Source organism: Thalassophryne amazonica, chromosome 20 (genome assembly GCF_902500255.1).
Source record: "Thalassophryne amazonica chromosome 20, fThaAma1.1, whole genome shotgun sequence".
NCBI lineage: Eukaryota > Metazoa > Chordata > Actinopteri > Batrachoidiformes > Batrachoididae > Thalassophryne > Thalassophryne amazonica.
The window spans coordinates 12,904,299-12,927,289 of record NC_047122.1 but is presented as its reverse complement, the minus strand read 5'-3'; the positions used below and the strand labels follow the sequence as shown (position 1 = coordinate 12,927,289).

Sequence of the window (22,991 nt, the reverse complement as noted above, 5' to 3'; positions counted from 1 at the left end):
ACTTGACGTGGATACAGTACGCTGTGCGGTGAAACCTTTGTGACCGTTTCGTGGGGTAAATACTTGACGTGGATACAGTACGCTGTGCGGTGAAACCTTTGTGACCGTTTCGTGGGGTAAATACTTGACGTGGATACAGTACGCTGTGCGGTGAAACCTTTGTGACCGTTTCGTGGGGTAAATACTTGACGTGGATACAGTACGCTGTGCGGTGAAACCTTTGTGACCGTTTCGTGGGGTAAATACTTGACGTGGATACAGTACGCTGTGCGGTGAAACCTTTGTGACCGTTTCGTGGGGTAAATACTTGACGTGGATACAGTACGCTGTGCGGTGAAACCTTTGTGACCGTTTCGTGGGGTAAATACTTGACGTGGATACAGTACGCTGTGCGGTGAAACCTTTATGTCCATTCTCTGCACATTTCCATGAGTTACAGGGTTAAATAGTTTCTACATTATGGCATATGAACAGAGGTTATCAATTGAATGAAACAATGACAACCAACGTAATGCAATCACTTTGAACTCCTCAAAAGAACCCATCTTTCACAGATTGGGGAAAAAAAAAATCTGCAGTGAAATAAATATACAAGATTAACATTCAGCAGTAAATTGGTTCTGGGAGGCTCGATGTTGCATTCACATCCTGTTGTGCGGAGATTTCTGCCAGCTGCCAGTGGCACCCGATCAGTGCGTCGTACAGTTCCTCACTCAGCTCCATAAACCTCTTATTGGCCTCGACCACGTCCAGCTCCGGGCTTGGATCTACAACACATAGCGACACTTAAGTCACCATCAAACATTACGTATTTCACTATGGTTCAAATCTTTTCAAAAGCAGCTACACAGTTTTGACCTCTAGGACTGGTGACCAGGTGGTTAATGCACTTGTTTCCAGTGTTAAAGTTTCTAGGTTCCAGGTTCAAGGCCATGACTTCCCGCCTGCCCATCCATCCATTTGCTTATACCCCTTTACTCCAGTTAATGGTCGTGGCAGCAGTTGTAGGGGGAGAGATCCCTGCCCACCCAAAGTGGAAAGTGCATCAGTAAAGTGGAGGTGCATCAGGAAGGGCATCCGGCATAAAACTTCCAAATCAAGATGCTGATCTGCGCTGGATCTGCTGTGGTGACCCCAAGTGAAAACAAGGGAGAAGCCAAAGGGAATTACTTAAAGGGGTTTGGCCTGATCTCTTAATCAGTATGTTCAGACAGGACACAGCAGGAGGCAGAAGAGGGATCTGCAGTTAACCCCTTAACGCCTGAATTTATATAGCTGTATATAAAAAAATGTTTTGTGTGTGTTTTTGCCTTTAAGTAGATGGTAAATAATGAGATTATTCATTTCACTTGTGCACAAAAAATAAATAGTAATTTTGGTATTTTGGTAATGACTATGTTATGTTATAATAATAATAGTATGTTGCAAATTTGCAACAACAGGCATACTGGTCAATTTGGTATGCTGCATATTAGAGTCAAATATTGTAGCATATATGCACCAATAGGCATTAAGGAGTTAATATCTACAGTCATAAGTTTTCTATTTTTTTGGGAAGTTGCCTCTGTATCGCACCACAATAGAGTTGAAATTAAACAATCACAATGTGCTTGTCGTGTTTAAGAAAAATATCACAATCATTTAAGAATTACAGCCGTCTTCATCCAATGACCCTCCAATTTTAGTCAAGTCATCACACGTGTGCTGGTGCAGTATGTTACTACCTCCAACACACCACGCAACCACCTTGGCAAACACCAGGCCATGCCTACTTCTCCAAAGTAGTGGGGTCATCAAGACTGTGGCACCTCTGTGCTGGATCATGTCTAGAGAAACATGCGACATGGCCAAAATGTTGTCGCTTATGTTCCCTCACTGTGTTAATGAAACGCCGCATCTCACTCTCCCTCACTAACCAGTCGTTTGACTCAACAACTTTCCCAATGTACCCAAAGATCCTCTGAAAAGACAAAGTACCAAAGACATCCAGTCAACACCTGAGGTTACCGGTTTGCGTCAAGTCTCACAACCATACAGCAAGACAGGCAGCACCAGAACCCCAAAGACTTGGACCTTCCTTCTTCTGGAAAGGCATCAGCATTACCAAAAACCCCTGTCCAGTGACCTCATGACTCCATAAGCTCTTCCCTGGCACCTCTTGACATTAAAGGCAGAGGGCCCAGAGACATGAATATCACTGACAAAATAAGTGAATTGGTCCTGACAAGTTCAACACTTTCATCACACACAAATACACTTCTTTATACATACATACACTTCTATATAATACACTCTGAAATTCTGTATTTTCAATTTTTGCAGAAAGATAAACATTTTCCAAGTAACATGTAACCTAGAGGGTGTGCCGGTGATAAACACAAATTTGCCATAAATACAAAAAATGAAATACAAACTCTGAGAAGTTAAATAAAATCTGGTCTAGCGGTTGTAATAAACTGAATCCACTGCTTCCATCGCTCTTCAAACTTATCTCGTAATCTAATATTGAATGTTATTCTCTCTAGTTTAAAAATGTCATATATGATATCAAACCATTCATTTATTGATGGTATTTGTGGGTTTAACCACTTTCTAGTAATTGCTTTCCTAGCAGCCGCACTTAAAATTTGGAATAAGTATTTACTTTTATATGATATATTGTCATCTAGCAAGGAACAATGATGTAAATTGAAACGTTATGTCCATGTGAAACACTTTTTCAAAGATTTTATGAACATCAGTCCAAAATGGAACAATCAGAGGGCATGTCCAGAAGATGTGGCAGTGATTTGCTTCTTGTTCTCCGCACTGCCTCCAACAGGTTTCTGATTTGGTGAAATGTTTTCCTTGTGCCGGTGTCTTGAAGAACCTAATCAAGTTTTTCCAACAAAACTCTCTCCAGATTGTTGAGTTGGTAGTTTTCCATTGTACCTCACAGATTGTTGTCCATTCCTCATCAGAGATACATAAATTCCCCTCTTTTTCCCATTTTTGTTTCACATGACACTCAAGTCCTTTTGATTGACATAGTCCTTTGTAGAGCCTTGAAATTGTCTTATGATCACTATGTGAAGTGTAGGCATCAACAAACACTTTGATTAAAAGATTATTTTGGAGTTTTTCTTTAGTATTCTTTAATATTTTTACAATGTAGTTTCGAATTTGGAGAAATCTAAAAAAAAAAAAAAAAAAAAAGAAAAAAAAAATCACTATTGTTTAAACCAGGGGTGGCCAAGTTCGGTCCTCAAGAGCCACACTCCTGACACTCTTAGTTGTCTCCATACTCCAACACACCTGAATCCAATGAAAGGCTCAATAAAAGTCTGCTAACAAGTCTTCATAGATAATTGGCAAAGCTTCTGGGGAAAACCTGGTCTTGTTAGGAGAGACGGCATCCATCCCACTTTGGATGGAGCAGCTCTCATTTCTAGAAATCTGGCCAATTTTCTTAAATCCTCCAAACCGTGACTATCCAGGGTTGGGACCAGGAAGCAGAGTTGTAGTCTTACACACCTCTCTGCAGCTTCTCTCCCCCTGCCATCCCCTCATTACCCCATCCCCGTAGAGACGGTGCCACCAATAACCAGTAAAAATCTATTTAAGCATAAAAATTCAAAAAGAAAAAATAATATAGCACCTTCAACTGCACCACACACTAAAACAGTTAAATGTGGTCTATTAAACATTAGGTCTCTCTCTTCTAAGTCCCTGTTAGTAAATGATATAATAATTGATCAACATATTGATTTATTCTGCCTTACAGAAACCTGGTTACAGCAGGATGAATATGTTAGTTTAAACATATTCAACACCCCCGAGTCACACTAACTGTTAGAACGCTCGTAGCACGGGCCGAGGCAGAGGATTAGCAGCAATCTTCCACTCCAGCTTATTAATCAATCAAAAACCCAGACAGAGTTTTAATTCATTTGAAATCTTGACTTAGTCTTGTCCATCCAAATTGGAAGTCCCAAAAACTAGTTTTATTTGTTGTTATCTATCGTCCACCTGGTCGTTACTGTGAGTTTCTCTGTGAATTTTCAGACCTTTTGTCTGACTTAGTGCTTAGCTCAGATAAGATAATTATAGTGGGCGATTTTAACATCCACATAGATGCTGAGAATGACAGCCTCAACACTGCATTTAATCTATTATTAGACTCAATTGTCTTATCTTAGGGACCTCATAGTACCATATCACCCCAATAGAGCGCTTCGCTCTCAGACTGCAGGCTTACTTGTAGTTCCTAGGGTTTGTAAGAGTAGAATGGGAGGCAGAGCCTTCAGCTTTCAGGCTCCTCTCCTGTGGAACCAGCTCCCAATTCGGATCAGGGAGACAGACACCCTCTTTACTTTTAAGATTAGGCTTAAAACTTTCCTTTTTGCTAAAGCTTATAGTTAGGGCTGGATCAGGTGACCCTGAACCATCCCTTAGTTATGCTGCTATAGACTTAGACTGCTGGGGGGTTCCCATAATGCACTGAGTGTTTTTCTCTTTCTCTTTTTGCTCTGTATGCACCACTCTGCATTTAATCATTAGTGATTGATCTCTGCTCCCTTCCACAGCATGTCTTTTTCCTGGTTCTCTCCCTCAGCCCCAACCAGTCCCAGCAGAAGACTGCCCCTCCCTGAGCCTGGTTCTGCTGGAGGTTTCTTCCTGTTAAAAGGGAGTTTTTCCTTCCCACTGTCGCCAAGTGCTTGCTCACAGGGGGTCGTTTTGACCATTGGGGTTTTTACGTAATTATTGTATGGCCTTGCCTTACAATATAAAGCGCCTTGGGGCAACTGTTTGTTGTGATTTGGCGCTATATAAATAAAATTGAATTGAATTGAAATTGGCTTCGCTCAAAATGTAAATGAGTCCACCCACCACTTTAACCATACTTTAGATCTTGTTCTGACTTATGGTATGGAAATTGAAGACCTAACAGTATTCCCTGAAAACCCCCTTCTGTCTGATCATTTCTTAATAACATTTACTTTAATGGACTACCCAGCAGTGGGGAATAAGTTTCATTACAGTAGAAGTCTTTTGGAAAGCGCTGTAACTAGGTTTAAGGATATGATTCCTTCTTTGTTATGTTCTCCAGTGCCATATACCAACACAGTGCAGAGTAGTTACCTAAACTCTGTGAGTGAGATAGATTATCTTGTCAATAGTTTTACATCCTCGCTGAGCACAACTTTGGATGCTGTAGCTCCTCTGAAAAAGAGAGCCTTAAATCAGAAGTGTCTGACTCTGTGGTATAACTCACAAACTCGCAGCTTAAAGCAGATAACCCGTAAGTTGGAGAGGAAATGGCGTCTCACTAATTTAGAAGATCTTCACTTAGCCTGGAAAAAGAGTCTGTTGCTCTATAAAAAAGCCCTCCGTAAAGCTAGAACATCTTACTACTCATCACTAATTGAAGAAAATAAGAACAACCCCAGGTTTCTTTTCAGCACTGTAGCCAGGCTGACAAAGAGTCAGAGCTCTAGTGAGCCGAGTATTCCTTTAACTAGTAATGACTTCATGATTTTCTTTGCTAATAAAATTTTAACTATTAGAGAAAAAATTACTCATAACCATCCCAAAGACATATCTTTATCTTTGGCTGCTTTCAGTTTCAGATTGTTCTGAGTTATTTTCATTAGTTACTTCCTCCAAACCATCAACATGTCTATTAGACCCCCTTCCTACCAGGCTGCTCAAGGAAGCCCCACCTTTAATTAATGCTTCAATCTTAAATATGATCAATCTATCTTTATTAGTTGGCTATGTACCACAGGCTTTTAAGGTGGCAGTAATTAAACCATTACTTAAAAAGCCATCACTTGACCCAGCGACTTTAGGCCAATCTCCAACCTTCCTTTTCTCTCAAACATTCTTGAAAGGGTAGTTGTAAAACAGCTAACTGATCATCTGCAGAGGAATGGTCTATTTGAAGAGTTTCAGTCAGGTTTTAGAATTCATCATAGTACAGAAACAGCATTAGTGAAGGTTACAAATGATCTTCTTATGGCCTCAGACAGTGGACTCATCTCTGTGCTTGTCCTGTTAGACCTCAGTGCTGCTTTTGATACTGTTGACCATAAAATTTTATTACAGAGATTAGAGCATGCCATAGGTATTAAAGGCACTGCGCTGCGGTGGTTTGAATCATATTTATCTAATAGATTACAATTTGTTCATGTAAATGGGGAGTCTTCTTCACAGACTAAGGTTAATTATGGAGTTCCACAAGGTTCTGTGCTAGGACCAATTTTATTCACTTTATACATGCTTCCCTTAGGCAGTATTATGAGAAAGCACTGCTTAAATTTTCATTGTCACGCAGATGATACCCAGCTTTATCTATCCATGAAGCCAGAGGACACACACCAATTAGTTAAACTGCAGGAACGTCTGACAAACATAAAGACATGGATGACCTCTAATTTCCTGCTTTTAAATTCAGATAAAACTGAAGTTATTGTACTTGGCCCCACAAATCTTAGAAACATGGTGTCTAACCAGATCCTTACTCTGGATGGCATTACCCTGACCTCTAGTAATACTGTGAGAAATTTTGGAGTCATTTTTGATCAGGATATGTCCTTCAATGCGCATATTAAGCAAATATGTAGGACTGCTTTTTTGCATTTACGCAATATCTCTAAAATTAGAAAGGTCTTGTCTCAGAGTGATGCTGAAAAACTAATTCATGCATTTATTTCCTCTAGGCTGGACTATTGTAATTCATTATTATCAGGTTGTCCTAAAAGTTCCCTGAAAAGCCTTCAGTTAATTCAAAATGCTGCAGCTAGAGTACTGACAGGGGCTAGAAGGAGAGAGCATATTTCACCCATATTGGCCTCTCTTCATTGGCTTGCTGTTAATTCTAGAATAGAATTTAAAATTCTTCTTCTTACGTATAAGGTTTTGAATAATCAGGTCTTATCTTATCTTAGGGACCTCATAGTACCATATCACCCCAATAGAGCTCTTCGCTCTCAGACTGCAGGCTTACTTGTAGTTCCTAGGGTTTTTAAGAGTAGAATGGGAGGCAGAGCCTTCAGCTTTCAGGCTCCTCTCCTGTGGAACCAGCTCCAAATTCGGATCAGGGAGACAGACACCCTCTCTACTTTTAAGATTAGGCTTAAAACTTCCTTTTTGCTAAAGCTTATAGTTAGGGCTGGATCAGGTGACCCTGAACCATCCCTTAGTTATGCTGCTATAGACTTAGACTGCTGGGGGGTTCCCATGATGCACTGAGTGTTTCTCTTTTTGCTCCGTATGCACCACTCTGCATTTAATCATTAGTGATTGATCTATGCTCTCTTCCACAGCATGTCTTTTTCCTGATTCTCTCCCCTCAGCCCCAACCAGTCCCAGCAGAAGACTGCCCCTCCCTGAGCCTGGTTCTGCTGGAGGTTTCTTCCTGTTAAAAGGGAGTTTTTCCTTCCCACTGTCGCCAAGTGCTTGCTCACAGGGGGTCATTTTGACCGTTGTGGTTTTTCTGTAATTATTGTAAGGCTTTTGCCTTACAATATAAAGCGCCTTGGGGCAACTGTTTGTTGTGATTTGGCGCTATATAAATAAAATTGATTTGATTTGATTATTGGTGATTTTATATGAGGATATTTTGTATCCCTGGTTCAGCTTTATGATGAAGTGGTAGAGGAAGATTTTCTTAAAAAGATAACCTGAAAGTTCAGCTATAATTTGTCAGAAGGTACATCTAAGATGCAAGCCTAGATTTGATGTTTTGGTGAAAGAATTAAGTGCTTTTATTTATTTTTTGGGGGATTTCTTGTGGCATTTTTGAAATGCAGATATGCACTCCTTCCTCAGAATGGTAAATGTACTTTAGACCTGTTCAAAATGTCAAATGTTACAAAATGTTTTGGGCCACATATGTTGTTCTTGTTCCACCAATAAAATAAAAGTTCTGTGCCAAATTTTATTGTAATTGGACATTGTTTAGGGGTCCCCCACAAAGCAACAATTTACTCAATCAATCAATGTAGTAATCCAGTAATTCACCCACCCAGAGTACATATACCATTTTAAAGATGGAGTGCATTTCCAAAATGCCCCAAAACCCTTCAAAAAATAAATAAAAGTACTTAATTTACTTCCATTTGGAGTCAGTCTGGGTAAATTGTCGTCCCTTTACTCTTGGTTGTGATGATAAGTTGGTCAGCGACCGTCAGTGCTCCTTAATGCTTGCCAAAAGCTGGCTGGAAACTGCACGAAGGGATTTCTTAAATGGAGGTATGTCTCATTACTTCACCATCTCATTGAAATATGCCTCTGTTCGGGAAACCCCCCTCCCCCCCTCCAGGGTTCTAGCTAGCACCATTTTAGGGCCAAGTAAATTATGTGATCTCAGCGCATAGCCGGGGGTATTTTGTATTTCTTGTATTTGAAATGGCATAAAACAATGACTTGATCAGAAATTTGCAATCCATGAATACGTTGGTATCGGAAACTGATACTGATATTGGATCAGATCTGCCCCAACCCTAGTTTCTACCACCAGCAGAACCCTTTTGTTTGGCAGATGGAGTATGGAGATGTTGACATGCACGTCATTTAGTGGTCATACGCCGTCACGCAGCCTCACCCCTGCACACAGCCAAACAAAGTAATTTAAGATTTAAATTTAAGTTTATTATTGTCTTGGTGGATCATGGGATTTATTTTCACCATGTGCAGAATGCTGAAGAATCAACTGATGCCTGTGGTAAACGCTGATGTGAATGAATGCGGCACTGTGACTCTTTCAACTTTTAATATAAGTTAACCATCCTGTTGTGGAACAAAGCACCGGCGTTCTCTGGTTCAGGCTGAGATACGTACCAGGAACGCACAGAGGGACTGCTTTAAAATGCTATGTTTCTTTAGCCATGACAAGGAACTAAACCATTTTCAGACGTAGTTTTCTAAAATCAGAATGCTTTATGTGGATACGTTTTCATCAGGTTGCAGGACTGCAGATTTTAGTTGTTGAGCCAATCAATGGACAGCATCAATGGGCGTATTTCGAATTATGAGTAACTTACAAGAAACGTGTCAACAATTGCATAATTTACCTACAACTTATGTTCCGCATATACAGGCCATATGAGCCATACGTCAAAAATATTGTGCACGCCCAAAACTGACAAAAACGCCAGACTACGCCATATGTGCTTCAACATGGTCTTAACTTATACAAAGCTTACCCATACCTTATTAGACGTATACCAGCGTATTTGGTGTATTTTTCATACTTGGGCATACACAGACTAAATCATCAAGGTGAAATCTGAGCCTCTGTGGAAGTAGTTCAATATCAGCACAAAGAATCAAAGGTTTCTCACCATGATTAAGATTCAATGAAGAAGAAGAAAAAGAAGAAAAAAAAAAAAAACTAAAATGACAAGCACAGTACAAATCTACAGTACCGCTGCCGTTTACTGAACTGGAACCTCCGGACTCACAGTGGCTCAGGTATCACTACGTATGTGACACAAAAGCCTGAACTAGACTTTTACCAGGAAACTGATTCAACAAATGAAATGCTTAAAAATTTTGCACAGTACTGAATGTGTGTTCAACTGCACTTTTAAATTCATTGGATGTTGCACAGAATGTGAAGAATGTTTTTATGACAGTATAAGTGCGTTTCCAAAAAATTCTTTAGGGACAAAGACAATCTGAAGCTATCACATCAGCTTTTACCATCTGTGATTATACAAATCGAACAAACCTTCAAGTCCATCATCCTGAACAGCTTCACTCTCCTGAAAAGAAGAAAACAAGTGAATGAGTTTGTCTGCTAAAAAAATTTATGAAAAAAAAACCTAAACTAACTAAAGGAGGAAACCTGTGAAAAATTAAGGGTCATTTCTCACTATGCCGCAACTGTTAGCGACACAAAATCACACCAAAACAGCCAAATTAGTGACAATTTTTCAGTTGGAATCTCACTGAATTGGTATTCAGGAGACATTCGCGCTTGTCGCCTGAATGTGGGCCAAATGCGGCACAGACAAGAAGTGAAAATAGGGTCAAAGATAACGAGCAGTCTGCATACATACATACATCCCACTCAGCACTCTTGTGAATGTCAAGCATCACTTGCGCGGCCTTTGCAGCTGCAAGGATATACACACAAATGCCCTGAGGCACTGTCACGGCTGATGAGCGCCACTCGCACAGCTGAAATGATAGTGTCATCATTTCAGCTGTGCTCAGAATGGCTTTGGACTGCTATTATGTGAAAAGACTGTGGCAACCGCCACCGCCCCCCCCCCCCCCCCCCGCCGACTCTAGGTACAGAAGAAAAAGCATTACAAATAGTAAAATAAATAATAATTTTAAAAAACAGAAAGAGAAGTGTGGATAGCGCACTGACTGACTTGCAGAATGATGTCCAGGAGCTGTGCCATGTCAGTATTACTGTCCTTGTTGGATCTATTGTCCTCTACTCCCGGAAATGACCAGCATACAATCTTCTGCTGGGCAGGCTCCGGGATCCCCTCAAAGCATGCCGATGTGCATTGCACAGTCAGACTGATGCATAAAACTTACCTCCATTAGATGGCACAGCTCCTCCAGCACCCAGGATGGGTGTGGTGCAATGATGCTTTGAGGACCACTTTGGAAATAAATGTTTTTTTTTTATACTTTAATGTTGGACTGCTGGACTTGCTCATCCATTTCTAGAAGTGCTCTTCCTCTCCGATCATATAAAAGTGTGACGTCACCCCCTCACAAGTTGTCCCACGTGTTGCTCACATTCTGAGTCATGGAAGGGTTCATGATGCTCGCATGACGATTTGGCGAGGACTATTTGGTGGCTTTGTTACACAAATTATGATGACTCGTTTAAGTGAAAACTGTTTGTTTTGATGCAGTCATGGTAAAGGCAGCAGCCGTGAGAAGGTTTAGTTCACCACAGCCATTAGTCATAAACGCAGTGTTGAAATCAAAACAAAATGCTTATAAGTGTTGTATATAACTGTGATAAAAATCTAAAATATATACAACCAGTGGTAGGCTCAACAACATTTGTTTTGTCCATTGAGGGATACATGATCCATTTTTATTATTTCATAACAATGCTTTCTCTTCACTCATCACTCATCTTCAACCGCTTTTCCGAGATCGGGTCACGGGGATAACAATGCTATTGCTCCTTTTTGTATTAAGCAAACCTCAATTTGCAGATATGTAACAATGTGAGTTTGGACTCTGATTAAACATAGACCCAGCTGGCTAGTCACACCTCCCAGGACAGTCAGTTTTCCTGACTTTGTACAACCCCAATTCCAATGAAGTTGGGATGTTGTGTAAAATGTAAATAAAAACAATACAATAATTTGCAAATCCTCTTCAACCTATATTCAACTGAATACACCACAAAGACAAGATATTTAATGTTCAAACTGATAAACTTTTTTTTTGTGCAAATACTGACGCATTTTGAAATGGATGTCTGCAACATGTTTCAAAAAAGCAGGGACAGTGGTATGTTTACCACTGTGTTACATCATCTTTCCTTCTAACAACACTCAGTAAGCATTTGGGAACTGAGGACACTAATTGTTGAAGCTTTGTAGGTGGAATTCTTTCCCATTCTTGCTTGATTCAGTTGTTCAACAGTCCGGGGTCTCCGTTGTCGTATTTTGTGCTTCATAATGTGCCACACATTTTCAATGGGCGACAGGTCTGGACTGCAGACAGGCCAGTCTAGTACCCGCACTCTTTTACTATGAAGCCACGCTGTTGTAACGTGCAGAATGTGGCTTGACATTGTCTTTCTGAAATAAGCAGGGACGTCCCTGAAAAAGACGTTGCTTGGATGGCAGCATGTGTCACTCAAAAACCTGGATGTACCTTTCAGCATTGATGGTGCCATCACTGATGTGTAAGTTGCCCATGCCATGGGCACTAACACACCCCCATACTGTCACAGATGCTGGCTTTTGAACTTTGCGCTGGTAAGAATCTGGATGGTCTTTTTCCTCTTTTACTACTAGGTGAGTGGCATGTTCATTTCTTCATATTTTGCTTTGTGTTCCTTTCAATGGAGTTTTCAATGAAAGCAAAATTTTTATTTGAGTTTGAGAGAGTCTGAGGGAATGGATTTAAATGTGTGTGTGTAGCACACCGTTTTAAACGTACAGCTCAGCTGTTTTATTGCCACTCTGAACATGGACGTGAAATATCACAGATCTGATCACATCTGTCTGCTCATCCATATTCATAAATGCAGAGAATTGAAAAGGACCCCAATTTACACTTCTGGCTAAATTTGAACAATATCTAAGCAGTATTAAGCTTATAGACTCTCTCAAATGTCATAAAGTTGTCTCTATAAGGAACATTTTAAAGAGAATTAATGTTGAAGAATCCCTTAAAAAAATCTTTTTAAACTTTAAAAAATAAACAGCTGACATGCAGGTTAAAATGGCATGCTGCTCTGTTTTAACATGCATGTCAGTTGTCTTATTGCTGTTTTGTACATGGACGTGCAATGTCTCGGTGACATTGCTTTTCACTGGCAACACACACACACACACACACACACACACACACACACACACACACACACACATATATATATATATATATACATACAGGCTTTCAGGCTCCTCTCCTGTGGAACCAGCTCCCAATTCAGATCAGGGAGACAGATACCCTCTCTACTTTTAAGATTAGGCTTAAAACTTTCCTTTTCGCTAAGGCTTATAGTTAGGGCTGGATCGGGTGACCCTGGACCATCCCTTGGTTATGTTGCTTTAGACGTAGACTGTGGGGGGGTTCCCATGATGCACTGTTTCTTTCTCTTTTTGCTCCGTATGCATCACTCTGCATTTAATCATTAGTGATCGATCTCTGCCCCCCTTCTCGGCATGTCTTTTTCCTGGTTCTTTCCCTCAGCCCCAACCAGTCTCAGCAGAAGACTGCCCCTCCCTGAGCCTGGTTCTGCTGGAGGTTTCTTCCTGTTAAAAGGGAGTTTTTCCTTCCCACTGTAGCCAAGTGCTTGCTCATAGGGGGTCGTTTTGACCGTTGGGGTTTTTCATAATTATTGTATGGCCTTGCCTTACAATATGGAGCGCCTTGGGGCAACAGTTTGTTGTGATTTGGCGCTATATAAGAAAAAAGTTGATTGATTGATTGATTGATATATATATATATATATATATATGTTAAAGGAGATTTTTTTAATAAAAGACGTGCGGACGGGTCCGCGCGTCGGGACGCAGCTGACGCGGTGCGGCGGCACAGGAAAAACACCTCCGTGTTGATAACCAGGTGGCTTTTGATGGCTTTCAGTGGAGTGAGTATATGAGAAATTGTTTAACAGCTGGACATGTTCCAACTTGTCCTTAAGGCTTCCAACGGAGGTGTTTTTCCTGTGGCGGAGCGTCGCAGCGGCTGCGAGCCGATGCTGCAATCCGCCCGCACGTCTTTCATTAAAAAAAAATCTCCTTTAACAGTGGAATATCCAGATAAAATACTGAAACCGACTTCTTCTGAAACTTCTGTTCTCTCACGACGTCCTGGATCAATAGAGCCTGAAATGTGGAGGTTTTCAGCTTGAAACAGGCTGACGACAGTGCCTGAGAGCGCTGCACGATGTCTCGCACCGTGGGAAGTCCTTAAAGCGACAGTATCACCTCAAAATCTCTCATCAGCCGTTAAAAGTTTCACCGAAAACCAGCTTAATTTTTCGAACCGTGTCCACTTCGATGTGCCTCACAGGTTTAGAAAAAATTTTGATCAAACAAAGCGCCAGTCTCTCAGCAACTTCTCAGACAAAGGAATTCTGACGAGGGGCTGGACGACTCCTCCCACAAGGAGTGCTCACAGGCGAATGACGTCACCGACAGGCGTGGAAAAACTCACGCATGCGCACGAGGGTTCAAGCATGTCTGACGTAAAAACATATGAATGAAATCCATATAGTTTTTGAAAAAATAAAAAGGACCTATACTTTATTGACAGACCTCGTATATATATATATATATATATATATATATATATATATATATATATATCTCACCCATATTGGCCTCTCTTCCTTGGCTTCCTGTTAATTCTAGAATAGAATTTAAAATTCTTCTTCTTACTTATAAGGTTTTGAATAATCAGGTCCCATCTTATCTTAGGGACCTCATAGTACCATATCACCCCAAAAGAGCGCTTCGCTCTCAGACTGCAGGCTTACTTGTAGTTGCTAGGGTTTGTAAGAGTAGAATGGGAGGCAGAGCCTTCAGCTTTCAGGCTCCTCTCCTGTGGAACCAGCTCCCAATTCAGATCAGGGAGACAGACACCCTCTCTACTTTTAAGATTAGGCTTAAAACTTTCCTTTTTGCTAAAGCTTATAGTTAGGGCTGGATCAGGTGACCCTGAACCATCCCTTAGTTATGCTGCTATAGACGTAGACTGCTGGGGGGTTCCCATGATGCACTGAGTGTTTCTTTCACTTTTAGCTCTGTATGCACCACTCTGCATTTAATCATTAGTGATTGATCTCTGCTCCCCTCCACAGCATGTCTTTTTCCTGGTTCTCTCCCTCAGCCCCAACCAGTCCCAGCAGAAGACTGCCCCTCCCTGAGCCTGGTTCTGCTGGAGGTTTCTTCCTGTTAAAAGGGAGTTTTTCCTTCCCACTGTCGCCAAGTGCTTGCTCACAGGGGGTCGTTTTGACCGTTGGGGGTTTTTACGTAATTATTGTGTGGCCTTGCCTTGCAGTGTGGAGCGCCTTGGGGCGGCTCTTTGTTGTGATTTGGCGCTATATAAATAAAATTGATTGAATTGATTGATATATACACACACATACATACACACACATATACACATACACACAAGATTTTTCCACAGTTACATACAACACTTATAAGCGACTTTGCTCTTGCTTGCCTCTACTGGTGGTTGGCTCTCACTGCGGTATTGTATCACTTCCTGTTCCGGAGCACAGCGGTGTTTTTCTGTATCTGTTAGCTGTTTAATCTGCGCAGTTAGATTGATCTAGTTATCTAGATTACGATTTGTTTCCCAGTGTAATCTTTACGTGCCTTAACTAAAGCACTCCTTCTGCTGAATCACCTCTAAATTATTTACACATTATTCACTTTGCGTGTTTTTAGGAATCCGCTAGCTTAGCGTAGCTACTAGCTCTTAGCCGGTTTAGCATGGCGGCTTCTCCTGTCTCTCCCGCACTTTTCTGCTCTGGGTGTGAAATGTTTAGTTATTCCTCGGCCTCCTTTAGCAGTAACGGTACTTGTAATAAGTGTAGCTTATTCGTAGCTTTGGAGGCCAGGCTGGGCGAATTGGAGACTCGGCTCCGCACCGTGGAAAATTCTACAGTTAGCCAGGCCCCTGTAGTCGGTGCGGACCAAGGTAGCTTAGCCGCCGTTAGTTCCCCCCTGGCAGATCCCGAGCAGCCGGGAAAGCAGGCTGACTGGGTGACTGTGAGGAGGAAGCGTAGCCCTAAACAGAAGCCCCGTGTACACCGCCAACCCGTTCACATCTCTAACCGTTTTTCCCCACTCGACGACACACCCGCCGAGGATCAAACTCTGGTTATTGGCGACTCTGTTTTGAGAAATGTGAAGTTAGCGACACCAGCAACCATAGTCAATTGTCTTCCGGGGGCCAGAGCAGGCGACATTGAAGGAAATTTGAAACTGCTGGCTAAGGCTAAGCGTAAATTTGGTAAGATTGTAATTCACGTCGGCAGTAATGACACCCGGTTACGCCAATCGGAGGTCACTAAAATTAACATTAAATCGGTGTGTAACTTTGCAAAAACAATGTCGGACTCTGTAGTTTTCTCTGGGCCCCTCCCCAATCGGACCGGGAGTGACATGTTTAGCCGCATGTTCTCCTTGAATTGCTGGCTGTCTGAGTGGTGTCCAAAAAATGAGGTGGGCTTCATAGATAATTGGCAAAGCTTCTGGGGAAAACCTGGTCTTGTTAGGAGAGACGGCATCCATCCCACTTTGGATGGAGCAGCTCTCATTTCTAGAAATCTGGCCAATTTTCTTAAATCCTCCAAACCGTGACTATCCAGGGTTGGGACCAGGAAGCAGAGTTGTAGTCTTACACACCTCTCTGCAGCTTCTCTCCCCCTGCCATCCCCTCATTACCCCATCCCCGTAGAGACGGTGCCTGCTCCCAGACTACCAATAACCAGCAAAAATCTATTTAAGCATAAAAATTCAAAAAGAAAAAATAATATAGCACCTTCAACTGCACCACAGACTAAAACAGTTAAATGTGGTCTATTAAACATTAGGTCTCTCTCTTCTAAGTCCCTGTTGGTAAATGATATAATAATTGATCAACATATTGATTTATTCTGCCTAACAGAAACCTGGTTACAGCAGGATGAATATGTTAGTTTAAATGAGTCAACACCCCCGAGTCACACTAACTGTCAGAATGCTCGTAGCACGGGCCGGGGCGGAGGATTAGCAGCAATCTTCCATTCCAGCTTATTAATTAATCAAAAACCCAGACAGAGCTTTAATTCATTTGAAAGCTTGTCTCTTAGTCTTGTCCATCCAAATTGGAAGTCCCAAAAACCAGTTTTATTTGTTATTATCTATCGTCCACCTGGTCGTTACTGTGAGTTTCTCTGTGAATTTTCAGACCTTTTGTCTGACTTAGTGCTTAGCTCAGATAAGATAATCATAGTGGGCGATTTTAACATCCACACAGATGCTGAGAATGACAGCCTCAACACTGCATTTAATCTATTATTAGACTCTATTGGCTTTGCTCAAAAAGTAAATGAGTCCACCCACCACTTTAATCATATCTTAGATCTTGTTCTGACTTATGGTATGGAAATAGAAGACTTAACAGTATTCCCTGAAAACTCCCTTCTGTCTGATAATTTCTTAATAACATTTACATTTACTCTGATGGACTACCCAGCAGTAGGGAATAAGTTTCATTACACTAGAAGTCTTTCAGAAAGCGCTGTAACTAGGTTTAAGGATATGATTCCTTCTTTATGTTCTCTAATGCCATATAACAACACAGTGCAGAGTAGCTACCTAAACTCTGTAAGGGAGATAGAGTATCTCGTCAATAGTTTTACATCCTCATTGAAGACAACTTTGGATGCTGTAGCTCCTCTGAAAAAGAGAGCTTTAAATCAGAAGTGTCTGACTCCGTGGTATAACTCACAAACTTGTAGCTTAAAGCAGATAACCCGTAAGTTGGAGAGGAAATGGCGTCTCACTAATTTAGAAGATCTTCACTTAGCCTGGAAAAAGAGTCTGTTGCTCTATAAAAAAGCCCTCCGTAAAGCTAGGACATCTTTCTACTAATCACTAATTGAAGAAAATAAGAACAACCCCAGGTTTCTTTTCAGCACTGTAGCCAGGCTGACAAAGAGTCAGAGCTCTATTGAGCTGAGTATTCCATTAACTTTAACTAGTAATGACTTCATGACTTTCTTTGCTAACAAAATTTTAACTATTAGAGAAAAAATTACTCATAACCATCCCAAAGACATATCGTTATCTTTGGCTGCTTTCAGTGATGCCGGTATTTGGTTAGACTCTTTCTCTCCGATTGTTCTGTCTGAGTTATTTTCATTAGTTACCTCATCCAAACCATCAACATGTTTATTAGACCCCATTCCTACCAGGCTGCTCAAGGAAGCCCTACCATTATTTAATGCTTCGATCTTAAGTATGATCAATCTATCTTTGTTAGTTGGCTATGTACCACAGGCTTTTAAGGTGGCAGTAATTAAACCATTACTTAAAAAGCCATCACTTGACCCAGCTATCTTAGCTAATTATAGGCCAATCTCCAACCTTCCTTTTCTCTCAAAAATTCTTGAAAGGGTAGTTGTAAAACAGCTAACTGATCATCTGCAGAGGAATGGTCTATTTGAAGAGTTTCAGTCAGGTTTTAGAATTCATCATAGTACAGAAACAGCATTAGTGAAGGTTACAAATGATCTTCTTATGGCCTCGGACAGTGGACTCATCTCTGTGCTTGTTCTGTTAGACCTCAGTGCTGCTTTTGATACTGTTGACCATAAAATTTTATTACAGAGATTAGAGCATGCCATAGGTATTAAAGGCACTGCGCTGCGGTGGTTTGAATCATATTTGTCTAATAGATTACAGTTTGTTCATGTAAATGGGGAATCTTCTTCACAGACTAAAGTTAATTATGGAGTTCCACAAGGTTCTGTGCTAGGACCAATTTTATTCACTTTATACATGCTTCCCTTAGGCAGTATTATTAGACGGTATTGCTTAAATTTTCATTGTTACGCAGATGATACCCAGCTTTATCTATCCATGAAGCCAGAGGACACACACCAATTAGCTAAACTGCAGGATTGTCTTACAGACATAAAGACATGGATGACCTCTAATTTCCTGCTTTTAAACTCAGATAAAACTGAAGTTATTGTACTTGGCCCCACAAGTCTTAGAAACATGGTGTCTGGCCAGATCCTTACTCTGGATGGCATTACCCTGACCTCTAGTAATACTGTGAGAAATCTTGGAGTCATTTTTGATCAGGATATGTCATTCAAAGCGCATATTAAACAAATATGTAGGACTGCTTTTTTGCATTTACGCAATATCTAATTCATGCATTTTCCTCTAGGCTGGACTATTGTAATTCATTATTATCAGGTTGTCCTAAAAGTTCCCTGAAAAGCCTTCAGTTAATTCAAAATGCTGCAGCTAGAGTACTGACGGGGACTAGAAGGAGAGAGCATATCTCACCCATATTGGCCTCTCTTCATTGGCTTCCTGTTAATTCTAGAATAGAATTTAAAATTCTTCTTCTTACTTATAAGGTTTTGAATAATCAGGTCCCATCTTATCTTAGGGACCTCGTAGTACCATATCACCCCAATAGAGTGCTTCGCTCTCAGACTGCAGGCTTACTTGTAGTTCCTAGGGTTTGTAAGAGTAGAATGGGAGGCAGAGCCTTCAGCTTTCAGGCTCCTCTCCTGTGGAACCAGCTCCCAATTCAGATCAGGGAGACAGACACCCTCTCTACTTTTAAGATTAGGCTTAAAACTTTCCTTTTTGCTAAAGCTTATAGTTAGGGCTGGATCAGGTGACCCTGAACCATCCCTTAGTTATGCTGCTATAGACGTAGACTGCTGGGGGGTTCCCATGATGCACTGTTTCTTTCTCTTTTTGCTCTGTATGCACCACTCTGCATTTAATCATTAGTGATCGATCTCTGCTCCCCTCCACAGCATGTCTTTTTCCTGGTTCTCTCCCTCAGCCCCAACCAGTCCCAGCAGAAGACTGCCCCTCCCTGAGCCTGGTTCTGCTGGAGGTTTCTTCCTGTTAAAAGGGAGTTTTTCCTTCCCACTGTAGCCAAGTGCTTGCTCACAGGGGGTCGTTTTGACCGTTGGGGTTTTACATAATTATTGTATGGCCTTGCCTTACAATATAAAGCGCCTTGGGGCAACTGTTTGTTGTGATTTGGCGCTATATAAAAAAATTGATTGATTGATTGATTGATTTGTTCTGATTTCAACACAGTGTGTATTGACTAATGGCCACAGGTGCACTAAACCTTCTCACGGCTGCTCCTTTTTCGTGACTGCATCAAAATGAACAGTTATCACTTAAAAACGCAAAATCACACTTATGTAAACACTGGAATTAAACTGTGCCTCAGTTCTTAATGTTAGCAGCTGCATTCCATTCAAGCGTGCACTGCGATGCTTCTAATAACTATGTCACCGCTGTAGGAAACACATGAGTACTTTGTTTTCGGACGCCTCTGTAGCTGTTTGTTGCAAATGCTGTATACTTTGAAACCAGTCACAGAAGTGCACAAAGTAATCCCGGTAGATCATCGGATGGTCACTAACAATTGTTATGATTTCGGTGCAACATGTCCTTTAAATGCAAAACAAACACTAACCACTAATGACAACTCATGACTTATGTCCACAATGTCTATTACATGTTGAAATTTCTCCGCCACACATCCCCCTGAAATTCACCATAAACGGGGTGGGCGAATAACCCGGTGAGTGTCAGAGGCACGACATTGCACCCAGTGAGTCAAAATTTCACACACTCAAGAAATGTTGGTTTCTCAGAATGTAAAAGATGGAGAACCATGCCTTGCTTTTTCTGGGTCAGACTCAAAACCTTTTGAAGATTACATTATACAGTTAACCAACCATCCTCCTCCATGGTGGCGAACCTTAAGGCCCTTTCAAACATAACACGACTGAAGCCAACTGAAGCACGAAGGAGGAATCGCATGCCACTCCTGAAAAATCTGAGCCACCTTAAACGTCTCCAACAGCTGTCGCCACAACCATGCACGCACACCAGCGGCCGAAAGATAACGAGTGGCCAGCGAGTGCCCATTCGACCCCCTCTCGGCAGGTGTCGGCCAAATTCCAGGTGCCACTCGCTGGGCACTTAGAAAAGCAGGGGCTATTCAGGCTCCCGGCACGATAGTGGAGTGCAGATGACCACATTCGAGCTGTCTATGAAAACTGTGTAAGTGCCACACGTGTGCCTTTACCAAGCAACACACACATGGGTGTGACTGTGCTGAACTCCCTTCCCCCGCCCGCCCGCGCACACACACACACACGGCATGTCAGAGTGCGGTGTGTCTCCCCCTCCCCAACACAAATGGCTTGTCGAGTGTGTGCAGATGTGGACATGATAAGAGCGCACTGCTTCATCCATGTCATTTTGTGACTGTACGTCTGTGACCATGGATCATATACAGAGGAACAAAATACTTGTATTGTCCACTCGATAAGAGGGATTAAATATTATTTGTTATTATATTATTTGCGATGTGGTGCCACACATTCCACGTGCTCGCACTGTGTTTGTGCACGCTCATGCGTGTGAACAAAACCGTTGTCATGCTATTGTGCATGCCTGTCCGACTGTGTGTCCCTCCCGACCGCAGGTGGAATGTTTCGCGGTTCCCCATTTCGTTTTTCGTTTGTGGTTTTTCGGTCGGTTTCTGCTTCTTTCACCCATTTTTGTGTTGTGTGTGAAGGGGCTCTTAAGGAGGGACTGGGTCTAACAGAACTCGTCAGAACAATTCAGTGGTGAGAAACAGCTGTTTAGTCAGTCATTATTGTGCTGTCCAATAGAATTAATTAGCCTTGCTGTGGCAGCGTTTGCATTGTAAATAAATAATGCGCAGATGAAATTTACTTTTGTTCTGAGTGAAAAGATAAAATTCAATTTATTTAGTTTCTATAACACAAAATCACAACAAAGCTGCCTGAAGGCGCTTCACAAAAGTAAAAGATGACTCTAAAACATCTAAAAATAGAGGTGCGAGGCTGTAAATTACCTGAATTCTGATTAAAAATGGCACAGAATGTTTGTAATAGCAGAAACAGTGATCTTACCTGTGGTGGGGGGTACTGCGTGTAATCATACTGCGGATAGCTATAGCCATAATCTGCAGCAGTCTGATCATAGCCCCACGGGGAGTAATAGCCAGAATATGCCTGCTGCTGATACTGGCTATACTGATCGTAGTTCTGCTTGTATCCTGAGGGGCTGGACTGCCACGTTTTCTGCTCCGTTTGCTGCTGCGGCCTGTTCCTTAAACTGGACAAAGATTGACAGACACATTGATGATCTTCATATGAAAATACAAAGTTATGTGTGTACTAAACCAGGAATTCTGGAGAACTAACTTGTTAGCAGCCAAGCTGAGTCGTAAGGGTTTACCACCGAGTCCAACAGCTCCCTGACACTCTTGTAACGCTCGCTTCTGCAGGCGCTCATCTGGAAACTGTACAAAGCCACATCCCCTGCAGCACCACAGTCAAAGCAGTGAAATACCAATTTATGCATTTATCCGATGTGGTGATTGTATCCAAAATAATGCAAATGTGCTTTATTTTAACATGCATCCGCAGAGAGGGCGTGCTGTAAATGTAAATATACATTCCAGTTCCACTGTGATACTAAAGGCAGAGTCACACAAACTAATTAGTTACATATTTAAACATTTTGTCCATTGGCAAATTCAGTCTCCCGTAGAGTTGGAGCACTAATGGACAGATGATGTCGCATTTCCACAGAGTTCTGCACTGAGAAGAAGGATTTTCCTGCTTTAGAGACAAATATGCTGCATTTGACCAGTGTAGCGGTCTGAAAGCACACAGAGACAGAGAGAGAGAGACAGAGACAGATATGCAAAGGACAAAATGGCAAACAAACATGCAGGCAGCAGGAAAGCTCTCCACCTGATCACTCCTCAAAGTTTTTAACACGCACAAAACTTTCTGATGAACTTGGCAGACATCAGCTGACAAAGAATGCATTTTGTGGATGGGAAAATTACTTTTGTTGGGCAAAAAGAAACATAGAATCAGTTCCTCATATGTTTTGTTGATCCATCACAGTGTGACTGGGGATTAACATGTGAAAAGTAAAAAAACAACAACAAAAGAACTGTTGTTCTGCTCATTACAGGGGGTTTACAGTCATCTGCTGTGAATGACAGCACATATGGTCATTTTGCAGTGACCTTGCATGACGTTCCTGTTGTGAGGCAACAGTGCCAACCACCGAGCCACGGTGCTACCCACATACAGGGACAGTGGTGAAGACATCAAATGCACTACACTTCCCACACATGGTAACAGCAACATAACACTTCACTACACTGACTAAATCAAATGAACTACAAAAACAAAAACACAATAAATGAATAACACTTACAACACTGTTAGACTAACAACCACAATAACATTTAAAATCCCAAAACCCCCAACTCCCATGCTGCACTGCAGCACAATGTCCATTGTTCACTGTTGTTCGCCAATATTCGGAATTTCTCCAAAAATATTAGTCCCATCAACTTTCTGTTTTCGCAGCGTTCATCCATGACCCAAAACACACAAGCATACCACATGACAAATGTCAGCTCTCTCCAGTTTCGCCTTGATAAAAGCCATGCACACAGAGGCCACTTGGCTATTATAATATACACATACATATACATACACACATACATATACA

General features: G+C 41.5%; 1 protein-coding gene across 2 annotated transcripts in view; it reads right to left on the bottom strand.

Annotated features, from left to right (window-relative positions):
- Positions 1-387: 387 nt before the first annotated feature.
- Positions 388-22,991, bottom strand: part of LOC117502429 (tRNA selenocysteine 1-associated protein 1-like) — a 75,931-nt gene continuing 53,327 nt past the window's right edge. For both annotated transcript variants that reach the window (XM_034161485.1, XM_034161486.1), the window contains 4 exons: positions 21,659-21,775; positions 21,365-21,569; positions 9,716-9,749; positions 388-767 (listed from right to left, as the gene is read on the bottom strand). In XM_034161485.1, the coding sequence (XP_034017376.1) occupies positions 604-767; positions 9,716-9,749; positions 21,365-21,569; positions 21,659-21,775 (520 nt within the window). In that variant the 3' untranslated portion in view covers positions 388-603. The remainder of the gene's footprint in view (positions 768-9,715; positions 9,750-21,364; positions 21,570-21,658; positions 21,776-22,991) is intronic.